This window comes from Aquarana catesbeiana, linkage group LG08 (assembly GCF_042186555.1).
Source record: "Aquarana catesbeiana isolate 2022-GZ linkage group LG08, ASM4218655v1, whole genome shotgun sequence".
NCBI classification, from domain to species: domain Eukaryota; kingdom Metazoa; phylum Chordata; class Amphibia; order Anura; family Ranidae; genus Aquarana; species Aquarana catesbeiana.
In genome coordinates, this window is record NC_133331.1 from 270,744,485 (window position 1) to 270,758,310 (window position 13,826).

The following is a 13,826-nucleotide window of genomic DNA, read 5'->3' on the forward strand; positions in this document are numbered from 1 at the left end:
GATCCTCCAGACTCCCTATCATCTGGCACTACTGACACTGCACCCCTATATTACCTTGAATCACAGACACCGCAACCCCCATAATCTGGTATGACTGACACTGCACCCCTCCACCATGTGAAATTGCTGACACTGCATCACCTGGAACCAATGACACTGCACTCACCAATACCTGGTATCAATAACACCACATCCCCGATTACCTGGAACCACCAACACTGCACCCACCGATACCTGGAACCAATGACACTGCACTCACCAATACCTGGCATCAATAACACCACATCCCCTATTACCTGGCATCAATAATACACACCTCCCATTACCTGGAACCAATGACACTGCACTCACCAATACCTGGCATCAATAACACCACATCCCCTATTACCTGGCATCAATAATACCACACCCCCATTACCTGGAACCACCAACACTGCACCCACTGATACCTGGAACCACTGACACTGCACCAGTGTTAATTTAGTCGACTAAAACATTTTAGTCGACTAAATTAATACTATTTTAGTCGACTAAAATACGACTAAAACAACTGAGATGACTAAAATACGACTAAAACTAAAAGCCATTTTAGTCAAAAGACTAAAATGAGACTAAAACTAAAATACCATTTTATTCAAAAGACTATGACTAAAACTAAATTACAATTACTGAAATGTACTGGAGATTTTAGTCGACTAAAGCGTAGGACATTTTAGTCGACTAAGGGGACTCTATGCCCCAGGTAAGCGACATAACCTGTATAGAGAACTCAATCGCCTGAAAGGGGACATCGTCTTCTTGCAGGAAACTCGCCTTACCCATACTACCTCTGTTAAGCTTTTTTCCCAACACTATCCAACGTGGCACACAGTGTCATTCATGGACCAATGGAGATACCAACAGCTATATGAATTCATAAAAGAACTCCCAAAACCACTATGCACTCTAGCAGACCTGACACCGGTAGAATCCATCTTTGTGGATGATCAACCACCAGAGAAACCTATCTCCTACTTCTATCAAGCTCTACTGGCACTATCCTCAAAGGGCTGGCCGCCCTTTTTAACCAATTGGAAACAAGACCTACAAAAACCACTATCGGATGCTCAACGATCTACGATTCTCCGATTGACACCTCCTCGATGTCCTCTAAAACTTCGGAGGTAAACTATAAATTGCTGACAAGGTGGCACTACACCCCAGTGGTGCTAAATAAAGTATCCATCCATTTTGGCACTATGTTGGCGAGGATAAGGAGAGCAGGCAACCCAGGCACATGTGTGGTGATTGTGTCCGTGCATTCGCCTGTATTGGTTGACCATACTACACTGGATCAAAGAGATCCAAGGCTCTGAAGTGCCCAATGACCTATGGGTTATACTCATGGGTTGCCACCTCATTCCTTTAAACCTGAGAACACATATTAATGACACAGGATCTGTGGCTGATTAAGGTGGTAATTAAACTCACTTGGTGCCTTAACTGCACTAAATTAGTCTCAGGACCTGTGTAATTCATATGTGTTTGGGTTTAAAGGGATGAGGTGGCAACCCTAGTTATTCTGCTTAATTGTACAGACAAATCAGCAGGAACCTATAAAAAATTTATAACACCTCACCTTCTGAATGCGGCAAAAGCGCTTATTCCCAGGCTTTGGAAACAACCAACCATCCCAACTCTATGCCAGTGGCTACTGGAAATAGATCATACATACCATATGGAAGATCTCACCTATACCCTTAGAAATAAACCTGAATTATCTAAGAAAATATGGTCCTGCAGGTTTGCTTTTAAATTCTCATCCGCCTATGTGGAAATTATGTCTCAATCAACAAAGGAGACTCGTAGTCACTCATTGTGTGCTTGTGGATATGGCTGAGGCAGGACATCCCCCCACCTCTCTTTTTCTTTCTCTCTACTTCTACTTATTTTCACTTTCTATCATATACAGCTTCCATTATCCTCTATATGAGGTATGTTCGGTCCTATACTGGCATTACCTGTTTATATTTTTCAATAGGTTGCTGAGTCATAAAGGCTTATGGTTACTGAAAGGCCCTCAGCTTCTATTGACGCCTTGTCTATGACACTATGTTGAATGTTCAATAGGCCTGGTGTCATCTTGTGTTTGCATACCATGCAACCAGAGGACTCGTACTACTTTTTTTTTTTTTTTGTAACCTGTATTCTGCTTTTCAATAAAAAAGTATTAAACAAACAAAAATATACTGCTGGCACAAAAAGGGAAAAAGCGAAAATTGGCTAAAACAAATACATGTTATTGATACAGGTGAAAAACAGCCACAAAAAAAAAGCAATGCGTTTCGGCTGTCAGACCTTAATCATTGCCATGATTAAGGCCTGACGGGTGAAGTGTGTTGGCTTTTTACAGCTGTTTTTCACTTGTATCAAAGTGTATTTGTTTTAGCCGATTTTTGTGCCACCAGCCCTTTTCCCTTTTTGTCGATTGAGTATGGAGGTTTACAGAGACCTTCCAGGCTGGGTGCCGTGTTCCTGAGACTGATGATGAATCACATGGAGGTAGTAGCTTGGATGCACCTGTTCCAGTACTGCTGGTACAGATTTCCATATCGCATTGCTACTACATCCTCTTTAGGTCTCCCCATCATGTCATCCACTAGAACAAATTCTATTTATAGGAGTTAAATTTCCATCTAGTTACAACCTGATGGGGTGAACGTGGCGTCTCTACATGTTTTTTCGGGAACATACGCTAACACTTCTATAGGGGACAAGAAGGATCATTCATAATTCAATATAAAACTTAAGCCAGCCACATTAAAACCGTAATTAATGCATGTTCTTATATGTGTGATCCCAATCGTCCAGGAGCCGAATATAAGAGCCTCAATAGACACCTTTGTCCTATTAGCTTGTGGGCTAGATAGATATACACTATATTACCAAAAGTCTATGGAAATGTTTGACGATTCTTCCAGAAGTGCATTTGTGAAGTCAGGCACTGATGTTGGATGAGAAGGCCTCGCTTGCAGTCTCCACTCTAATTCATCCCAAAGGTGTTCTATCGGGTTGAGGTCAGGACTCTGTGTAGGCCAGTCAAGTTCCTCCACCCCAAACTCGCTCATCCATGTCTTTATGGACCTTGCTTTGTGCACTGGTGTGCAGTCATGTTGGAACAGGAAGGGGCCATCCCCAAACTGTTCCCACAAAGTTGGGAGCATTAAATTGTCCAAAATGTCTTGGTATGCTGATGCCTTAAGAGTTCCCTTCATTGAAACTAAGGGGCCAAGCCCAACCCCTGAAAAACAACCCCACATCATAATCCCCCCTCCAACAAATGATTTGGACCAGTGCACAAAGCAAGGTCCATTGAGACATGGATGAGCAACTTTGGGATGGAAGAACTTGACTGGCCTGCACAGAGTCCTGACCTCAGCCCCGTAAAACACCTTTGGGATGAATTAGAGTGGAGACTGCGAGCCAGGCCTTCTCATCCACATCAGTGCCTGACCTCACAAATGCACTTCTGGAAGAATGGTTAAACATTCCCATAGACACACTCCTAAACCTTGTGGATAGCCTTCCTAGAGGAGTTGAAGCTGTTATAGCTGCAAAGGGTGGGCCAACTCAATTATGAACCCTATGGTCTAACACTGGGATGCCATTAAAGTTCATTTGTGTCCCAATACTTTTGGCAATATAGTGTAGTAGGCAAGACACACTTGTTTGTAGTTTCCCAAAATATGAAACGTGACCATACTCCTCAGTTCTGTGATGATGGTATATTGATATTCAGTAGCTTCACAGAAGTCTGGTCCTCTGCACTGTCCTGGAATTCTAGACCCAAGCTTCCCAAGAATTAATATGGGGGCTTCCCGACTAAAAGCTTACATTCTTGCCTGAGCAACTAGTGGGTGAGGTGGCACATTCCCTTGACCACCCAGTGAACAGATCCACATTTACCCTGGGGAGATCTCGTCTTTGGGTTAAGTCCCTTAGACACATCTGGCACCCCAGACCCTTTCAGTTACCAGTGGGAGGTCTTCGTTGTCTCTCCTAGGCTGACACAGTCATGTGGCCAGTCATGGTCAACTTTACTCTTGCCATGTGAATAGTCTTGGTCAATGTTAATCTTGTCACGTGGCCAGTCATGGTCACCTTTACTTTTGTTGTGTGGCCAGTCATGGTCAACTTTACTCTTGTCATGTGACCAGCATGGTTAACATTTCCCGTGTCCTGTGACCAGTCATGGTCAACTTTACTCTTGCCATGTGAACAGTCATGGTCAACATGACTCTTGTCATTTGACCAGCCATGGTCAATCCTACTCTTTTCATGTGACCACATATGACATATTTCCATGTGACAACTTTACTCTTGCCATGTAAATAGTCATGGTCAACTTTACTCTTTTCATGTGGTCAGCCATGGACAACTCTACTCTTGTCACGTGACCAGTCATAATTAACGTTAACATTGTCAGGTGATCAGGCATATTACTCTTTTAATGTGGCCAGATATGGTCAATGTTACTCTTGTCATGTGGCCAGCCACAGTTAACGTTACTCTTTTCATGTAACCGGATATGGTCAATGTTACTCTGGCCATGTGGCCATCCATGGTTAATGTTACTCTTGTCATGTGGCCAGTTATGGACAATTTTACTCTTGCCATGTGAATAGTCATGGTCAACGTTAATCTCGTCATGTAACCACACTTGGTTAACTTTACTCTTGTCAAGTGGTCAGCCATGGAAAACTCTACTCTTGAGACATGAATAGTCATAATTTACGTTAACCTTGTCATGTGATCAGGCATAGTCAACACTACTCTTTTCATGTGGCCAGTCATGGTGAATATTACTATCATTTGACCAGGAGTGGCCAAAGTTACACTTATCGTGTAACCAGGGATGATCAATGTTACTCCTGTTATTCAACCAGCGATGGTGAAGGTTACTCATTACATCATTTGACCCGGTATGGTCAATGTTACTCTTGTCATGTGATCAGATATAATCAATGTTACTCATATCGTGACCAGTGGAGGTCGATTTCCTGTAGTCATGTGACCAACCTCAGAAACTTCCCATTTTTCCATCCTTCTGGCAAACAGGTCTACAGGGGACACTCTGTGAATGACTACCAAAAGGGTTTTATAAAGCTGTCATGTTCAAAGAGCACAGTTCTTCCCTCAGGAGGGGCATCTTTTGGGCTTTGTGATAATTTACAAACAGCTTCCCTGTCAAACAAGCATCCATGGTGCCTCTAAGAAGACCTAAAGTGGCACTCCACCCAAAAGGGGAAGTTCCGCTCTTCCTCCTCCCCCCTGCCATATTTGAAATATTTTTTTTTTTTTTGGGGGGGGGGTTTGGGTACTCAAGGCAATCTAAGGGGAAGTGCGCCCCCAAACCCCCCCCCCCCCAGCAACCTTCTGGGACATGTCACGGGTCCCAGGAGGCTGCGTGACAATTCATAGGGCGCAGCCAAACTTGTGCATGCGCAGTGGGGAGCCAGCGGTGAAGCTGCAAAGAGTCACACCTGGCTTCCTATAGTTAACATGCCGCCATCGGGGACCATAGAATGAAGAAATAGGTGGTCAGCACTGGACAGTTGTTTTTATTTTTTTTTTTATGTTGACATTTTAATGAAAATAATAACTAAAATATGTATGTTATGAGTTTGAGTTATGAGTTTGTGTATTTGTATGATGGTTTCTGTATTCTTTTGGTACATGAGATGTATATGGGGATTAAGGTACTCATAGGACATAACCAGCCTCCTCCACTACCCCCCCCCCCCCCCCCCCAGGCAGTCCCTTCTCATAGCAAGCAGACCCACTACATCTTCTCTGACGTCACACCCAGACCCCTCCTACCGGCCGAATCCAACCTCTACCATTCAGCTTCAGATCCAGCGCTAGAGGACGAGCCTTCCCCAAAACTCATTGTCTGTTGTGGGAGAGCGGCGGCCATTTTTCTTTAGCCCTATTCCCACCTGGACTCCGGAGGGAAGAGAAAGGCGGCCATTTTCTTGTGGCTCCAGTAGGGAGACAAAAAAGTTGACCGTAATCCCTGTGTATTCCAGCTGCTGCTCTTGTCCGTGGACTGGCTGTACACTGAGGAGGAAAAGGTAATTCTGTCTCCTATTCATTATTATTGTCATGTTATTGACCTGGGGACTCTGGGCACTGTACTGGTGATGTAGAGGAGAGTCATGTGACCTTTTGTGTCACATGACCCCAGTGGAGCGCTGAAGCTGCCCTTATTTCTAGGAAATGACCCAGAGAGCCGGCTACTTCATATTCAGGTTTCTATTTATTTATTAGCATATTAGTCGGAACTACTAACTACTGGAAGCCAGTCTAAACAATAATGACCCCCTCCATAACCTCAGCAATTGGAATATCCCACCCAGAGACCCCCCTCTGCAGACACACATGTCAGATGGGGACAGGTGTACACCGCTGCTATCACCTTCACTCCACATCATGTGGCCGGTCATGGTCAGCGTTACTTTTGTCATGTGGCCGGTCATGGTCAGCGTTACTGTTGTCATGTGGCCGGTCATGGTCAGCGTTACTCTTGTCGTGTGACCGGTCATGGTCAGCGTTGTTCTTGTCATGTGACCGGTTATGGTCAGCATTATTCTTGTCGTGTGGCCGGTCATGGTCAGCGTTACTCCACATCATGTGACCGGTCATGGTCAGCGTTACTGTTGTCATGTGGGCGGTCATGGTCAGTGTTACTCTTGTCATGTGACTGGTCATGGTCAGCGTTATTCTTGTTGTGTGACTGGTCATGGTCAGCGTTATTATTGTCGTGTGACTGGTCATGGTCAGCATTATTCTTGTCGTGTGACTGGTCATGGTCAGCATTATTCTTGTCGTGTGACTGCTCATGGTCAGCATTATTCTTGTCGTGTGACTGGTCATGGTCAGCGTGATTCTTGTCGTGTGACTGGTCATGGTCAGCATTATTCTTGTCGTGTGACTGGTCATGGTCAGCGTGATTCTTGTCGTGTGACTGGTCATGGTCAGCATTATTCTTGTCGTGTGACTGGTCATGGTCAGCATTATTCTTGTCGTGTGACTGGTCATGGTCAGCGTTATTCCTGTTGTGTGACCGGTCATGGTCAGTGTTACTCTTGTCCTGTGACTGGTCATGGTCAGTGTTACTCTTGTCCTGTGACTGGTCATGGTCAGCATTATTCTTGTTCTATGACCAGTCATAGTCAGCGTTACACTTGTCGTGTGATTGGTCATGGTCAGTGTTACTCTTGTCATGTGACCGGTCATGGTCAGTGTTACTCTTGTCATGTGACCGGTCATGGTCACCGTAAGGCTCGGTTCACACATGGGCGGCACGACTTGCAGGTCGCCTCAGCGAGGCGACCTGCAAACGACTGCGGGGCGACTTGCGAGACGACTTCTGCATAGAAGTCTATGCAAGTCGCCCCAAGTCGCCCCCAAAGTAATACAGGAACCTTTTTCTAAGTCGGAGCGACTTGCGTCGCTCCAATTAGAACGGTTCCATAGCACAGAACGGGAGGCGACTTGTCAGGCGACTAGGTCGCCTGACAAGTCGCCCCAGTGTGAACCGAGCCTTACTCTTGTCATGTGATTGGCATAAGTTGACAGAGGAGGATGCTCCAGCACACAGCCTGTGACTGACAGCCTCAGCTCTGTTACTGTGTGAAGGGGGGTGTGTCCCTTCCCTCCAATCAGTTCTTAGAATTCTCCTTACTGATGTAACTTCAGCTCTCCTCCCCCCTGCTTTTCAGAGCTGAGAGATCCTGTGTAAATTCTACACTTTAAATGGATGTAGAGAAGAGAAGACTGCAGATAAACAGATATAATTTATGTAGGAAGATTTGTTTAATCTCTGTGTATCACCTGAGGCCAGTCACTTCACTGGGTATATAGAAGAGTTTACAAACACTTTTGAAGACCCCTTTTACACTGGAGGCTTTTTCAGGCGCGTTTGGGCTAAAAATAGCACCTGTAAAGCACCTGAAAAATGCCTCCCCTGCAGTCCACACTGGGGCGCTGTGCTGGCAGGACGTTTAAAAAGTCCTGCAAGCAGCATCTTTAGGGCAGTGGAGGAGCGTTGTACACACAGCTCCTGCTTATTAACATGAAAGCGCACTGCTCCCGAAACACCTGCAAAGCGCTTCGGCAACAGCACTACACGGTTGCATTTAACCCTTTATTCGGCCGCTAGCGGGGGTTAAAAGCGCCCCGTTAGCGGTCGAATAGCGCTGCTTAAATGACGGTAAAGTGCTGCTAAAACTAGCGGTGCTTTACCATCAACGCCTGCCCGCCCCAGTGTGAAAGCAGCCTTATACTTTTTCTGGGTCAGCAACTCAATATATTGCCAAGCACCTTGTATATTTATAAGGAGGTCATCCGTTCCAGATGCCTTGTTTCTGATTGGAAACATATGTTATTGAAAGCATTTGACTTCTTAAAGCCCATAACCTAAGTGAATGTTGTTTAATACTTTGACTGTTTACATGTATTCATTTCAGCGTTTAGAGTTTAAAAATCCTCCAAGCCCAGAGAGTAGTGGGAGTATATAGAAGGACACAAGGATCTCTACAAGGACGTCATGATGGAGAACCGGCCGCCCCTCACATCACCGGGTAAGAGGAGACTTTCATTTCTCGTAAAGGAGAGAAGAGTATTGAGGATCCCCCTAGATACACACATCCTCTGATATAAAGACATAGAAACAATGTATTCAGTCAGTGTGTGTGTTTCCTACAGATGGATCCAGAAACAGAAATCCCCCAGAGAGATGTCCCCGTCCTCTGTATTCCCGGGACTCCACACAGGAACATCAGGAGATCCCTCAGGAGGATCAGGTAGTTGAGATTGGAGGTCCTTAAAAAGAATAAAAGATGTTCCTCTGCTTTATTTCAAATCATAGTTCGGTCCTTTTTCTGTGTTATCTAGAATGATGGCCTGATTGTGGTTAAAGTTGAAGAAGAAGAGATGTCTATGATGGATGATGATCCATGTAAGGAGGAGGAGGAAATCCCTCCAGAGATCAGCACAGGTGAGTAATAAACACCAAATCCAGAGAAGAGTCCCAGATTCTCCTTGTTCAGTCACTACAACAATCTCTTCTTCTCCCCCCTCCTCTGTCAGTAGACAGTAATGGGGAGACAGTATGTGCCCAGTGGGGGAGTCAGGAGACATCAGCCTCTATTAGACTTCGGCTCTCCTCCTCACATCATGTCATTGTGTGTTATCAGCCAAGAGATGTGACCAGTCTCCCCCCCACACACACTCTCTGGGGTCTCTCATACATCTCAGCACGGGGAGCTTCACTCTCATCTTTATTCACAGACCCCGGAGACACCAGAAACACTCGGAGAGACATCAAAGCTGAGGAAGTGAGAGAAGTAGAGATTAAAGAGGAGGACATTTCTCCAGAGATTGGTATAGGTGAGTAGAAAATAAAACAAATAAACACAAATAAAAATATAATCCTTGATTGTAGTGTTGTGTTGGATGTGTGGGATGACTTGGACCACCCACAGTTGAGTAGAACGACAGTCAAAGGTAAATCTGCTTGTTGCTGTAATTGGAAGGGTTCTGGATGTTGTTTGTTAGGTGACGGTCAATGTTCTCCTTATAGAAACCCATCTTCAGGATTCCGTCAACCCATCATTGTCTGCCTCCGCGTCCAACTGCTTCTTATCTCTGATTGTTGGCTACCAGTCAAGACCTTGTCTTCCTTCTCACCTATTGTCCAACTGTTCCATTTTTTTGCTTTTCTCATGGACCATACCTCTTCGTCTCCATGGTTTAGTCATCCATTTACAGTGCCATCACTTTCTGGTGAAGGGAAGACCCACCTTAGCTTCTGCACATTCTGGTAGCCTCCAACAGCTGATATCACTGGGGGACTAAAAATACCCGGGACACCAGGTCTTTTTTACTGTGGGCAACACCCTGGTGATATATTTACCCACTTGACCTCCAGAAGGGCTTATCCCCTTCATGACCAGGGCATTTTTTGCTATTCAGCACTGCACTATTTTAAGTGGCAATGGTGCGGTCATGCAACACTGTACACAAATAAAATTCATATGATTTTTTTTTCCCATAAATAGAGCTTTCTTTTGGTGGCATTTGCTCAACAATGGGTTTTTCTTTTTTATTTTATTACTATATATAAATGAAAAAAGACTGAACATTTTATTATAAAAAAGAAAAAATCTACTTTTTGTTTCTACTTTTTGTTGTGAAACAAATCCAATAAAAAATCCCCAAAATCAGATTACTTCATAACTTTAGGCCAAAATGTATTCTGCTACATGTCTTTGGTAAAAAAAATGTTTTATGGGTTTGTGTGAAAGCTATAGTGTCTACAAACTATGGTGTGTGTATATATACTGGAATTTACACAGCTATAGATGCTATACTATAATGGCAGTGATCAGCGACTTATAGTGGGACTGTGATAGGGTGGTGGGCAATATGGTGCTAACAGACACTATCTGGGAAGGTCACTAACTAAAACTGCCGTCGCTACTGACACTAATACAGAGATCAGTGATAATACTGTACACTGACACTGTACTAATGACACTGGGTGGGAAGGGGTTAACATCAGGGGTGATCAAAGGGTTAACTGTGGTCCTAACAAGTGTAATGTGTTCTGCTTTTACTTTCTGATCTGTCTGCTTTTACTCCCTGCTTTTTAGGGAGAAGTAACAGCCAGATCGCTGTTCTCTGTACACGGAGTTCTGTGTGTTTGTAAATACACAGAACTCCGTGTGTGATTGGACACAGCCAAACAGCAGGTTTCAGCCAAAATCATTGGCTGAAATCTGCTGCCAAACTCGTGTTGTGTCTAATCACAGCTTGGGTTGGCAGGGGGTGAGCGCATGCGCGCCCTAAACCCAGAAGCAAGCCAGCAATGTACATGTACATTGCCGAGCCTCTACCTGCCGACCACTCAGTATATTTACTGTGAACAGTCAACAGGAGGGTAATGTATCAAAGATACCTATTGCCTCTTTAACATTCCTCCTCTACTTTCGTTTTACCATAGTATAGGAGAGCCTTCTGTTAAATGGGTTGTAAACCCTTACATATACCCAGTGAAGTGACTGGCCTCAGGTGATACACAGAGATGAAACAAATCTTCCTACACAAGTTGTACCTGTTTTATCTACAGCTGTCTTTCCCCTACATGCATTCAAAGTGCATAATTTACATAGGATCTCTCAGTTCTGAAAATCAGGGGGTGGAGAGCTCTGAACTGAGACAAGTACACACTATAGAGGTATATGCTTTGTTCATATTTCATGCCTGAGGTTTACAACCACTTTAATGCCCCGTACACACGGTCGGACATTGATCGGACATTCCGACAACAAAATCCATGGATTTTTTCTGACGGATGTTGGCTCAAACTTGTCTTGCATACACACGGTCACACAAAGTTGTTGGAAAATCCGATTGTTCTGAACGCGGTGACGTAAAACACGTACGTCAGGACTATAAACGGGGCAGTAGCCAATAGCTTTCATCTCTTTATTTATTCTGAGCATGCGTGGCACTTTGTGCGTCGGATTTGTGTACACACGATCGGAATTTCCGACAACGGATTTTGTTGTCGGAAAATTTTATATCCTGCTCTCAAACTTTGTGTGTCGGAAATTCCGATGGAAAATGTGTGATGGAGCCCACACACGGTCGGAATTTCCGACAACAAGGTCCTATCACACATTTTCCACTGGAAAATCCGACCGTGTGTACAGGTCATCAGTGTTCCACCTAGAAGACAGGAAAAAAAGACTCATGTCATCGTTATGACAGCCAATCAGAGATGAATATTTATAATAACAGTGTAGCAAATAATATCCTTATGTCCTCAAATTAGTTTGTTATTGAAGGTTTTGTAAAGGTAACTGACACATCCTAAAGCTGTTGAATTGGATCTGGGCATCTAGATTTGCATGATGACATGATGATTTTCTGGTCATAAAAAAAAAAAAAAAATGACTTTAAATTTTCAGTGATTGAAAAGATATTGAGATTATCAATTCTGATTTCTGACAGATGGACGATACAGAGGAAATGGCACAGAGAATTGTCCCGGTGTCTCTCCAGATGATGATGATGCCACATCCGATTCCTCAGAAGAAAAACCCAATGCCCTACATCCGCATCCGGCACTTCTTCATGCGAATTTGTACCCTAAGCCCTCTACAGAAGGTGGTAGCATTCCTGATCCTTCCAACGCCATCACCTATCGATCGCCTTACAGGCGTCCTAAGAAATTTCTGTGTCCTGAATGCGGAAAGTGTTTTTCCCAAAGGACAAAGCTTCTCGTCCATGAGCGGATTCACACCGGGGAAAAGCCCTTTTCTTGCACGGAATGTGGAAAATGCTTTGCAGAAAAGGGGAGCCTTGTCCAGCACCAAAAATTCCATGCTGGAGAGAGGCCGTATTCGTGCTCCGTGTGCGGCAAATCCTTTACGTTAAAGGGCGATGCCATCAAACACGCCAGAATTCACACGGGTGAGAAGCCGTATTCCTGCTCCATCTGCGGGAAATGCTTCACCCTCAAAGGCGATCTTGTCAAACACGCCAGAAGTCACACGGGGGAGAAGCCCTATTCCTGCCCCGTGTGTGGCAAAGCTTTTACCCTGAAATCTGTCCTGGTGGCCCATCAGAGGACTCACACTGACGAGAAGCCGTATGCATGTTCTGTGTGCGGGAAATGCTTTGCCCAGAAGACCAACTTGTCCACACATGAGAGGACTCACACTGGTGAAAGGCCGTATTCCTGTTCAGAGTGTGGGAGGGCCTTTACCAGGAGAGGAAATCTGATCTCTCACCAGCAGTCGCATCAGTGAGAGCCCTTTTGTCGACAAAAATGCCAGATGTGGGTTTCTTGGGCCGGAATATGGAAGGAGTCAGAAGAAGCAGCAGATTATAACAAATAGAACTGTTCCACCAGTTGTAGCACCAGTTCATGCAAAATCAACATTGTGGTGTAGAGCCCAATGAGGTCTCTCTCAGGCATTGCTTGAAGTCCAAGACCTCAGCACCTAAATTCCAAGATCTTTTAGGGCTTGTTTACACTTGCTTAAAAACGTGGCATTGGGCACGCTTTTTTAAAGCACTTTGAATGCCAATCAATGCCCTGTCACTAAATAAAATGGTTACCTTACGGTCCTGTTCACATGTTGGGTTTGCTTTGCTTTGCTTCAAAAATTATACCCCATGTCACTTTATTTGTGCTTCAAAGCGTCTCCAAAACCTCCATAAAAGCTCCACTTACAGCACCTGAAGCTTTTTAGGGGCTTTTATTTGCTTTGTCTTGGAGGTATTGCAGGAATGAGCTATCCTAGGATGCACTGGAAAGCCAACAAGTGAACCAGAAAGATGTCATCGGCAGTCACTTCTGGTTTATTTGTATATATTCTGAGAGTGTCTGGTGCAGACGTTACAACTGGTGTGCAGCGTGGAGCAGTAGGAAGGTGAACGGGGTCCAGACTGGAGCGGAGCAACTAGAAGATGGCACATGTGTTATGCAACATGGGAACACTATAGCAGAAGGTGAGCAGGGACTGAAGAGAGAGCAAATTGAGTGGCAGAGGATCAGCAGAGCAGTGGGACTGGAGCAGGAGAACCTAGCAAATGTCACACATGGTGAGCAGGAACTGGAGAGAGAGGAGGATCAGCAAACCAGAGGATCAGCAGAGCTGGGAGTTACTACTAAGTGGGGGATCAGCAGAGCTGGGGGTTACTACTGAATGGGGGATCAACAGAGCTGGGGGTTAATACTGAGCAGGGGATCAGCAGAGCTGGGGGTTAAT

At 44.7% G+C, this 13,826-nt stretch overlaps 2 protein-coding genes across 3 annotated transcripts in view; one reads left to right on the forward strand and one right to left on the reverse strand.

Moving 5' to 3' along the window:
- Positions 1-13,826, reverse strand: part of LOC141106741 (uncharacterized) — a 172,748-nt gene that overhangs the window by 137,197 nt on the left and 21,725 nt on the right. Inside the window, exons 8-10 of the mRNA XM_073597669.1 lie at positions 9,294-9,372; positions 6,498-7,198; positions 5,059-5,123 (exon numbers count right to left, since the gene is read on the reverse strand). Of these exons, the coding sequence (XP_073453770.1) occupies positions 5,059-5,123; positions 6,498-7,198; positions 9,294-9,372 (845 nt within the window). The remainder of the gene's footprint in view (positions 1-5,058; positions 5,124-6,497; positions 7,199-9,293; positions 9,373-13,826) is intronic.
- Positions 6,012-13,210, forward strand: LOC141106469 (uncharacterized). Of its 2 annotated transcripts, none has more exons than XM_073597267.1 (6): positions 6,012-6,113; positions 8,511-8,624; positions 8,749-8,846; positions 8,938-9,040; positions 9,334-9,432; positions 12,061-13,210. In XM_073597267.1, exons 2-6 carry the CDS (start codon positions 8,591-8,593, stop codon positions 12,858-12,860), a joined length of 1,134 nt encoding a protein of 377 aa, XP_073453368.1. In that variant the 5' UTR covers positions 6,012-6,113; positions 8,511-8,590; the 3' UTR covers positions 12,861-13,210. The 2 variants fall into 2 exon arrangements, with proteins under 2 accessions (XP_073453368.1, XP_073453369.1); XM_073597268.1 differs by lacking the exon at positions 6,012-6,113 and adding an exon at positions 6,148-6,290.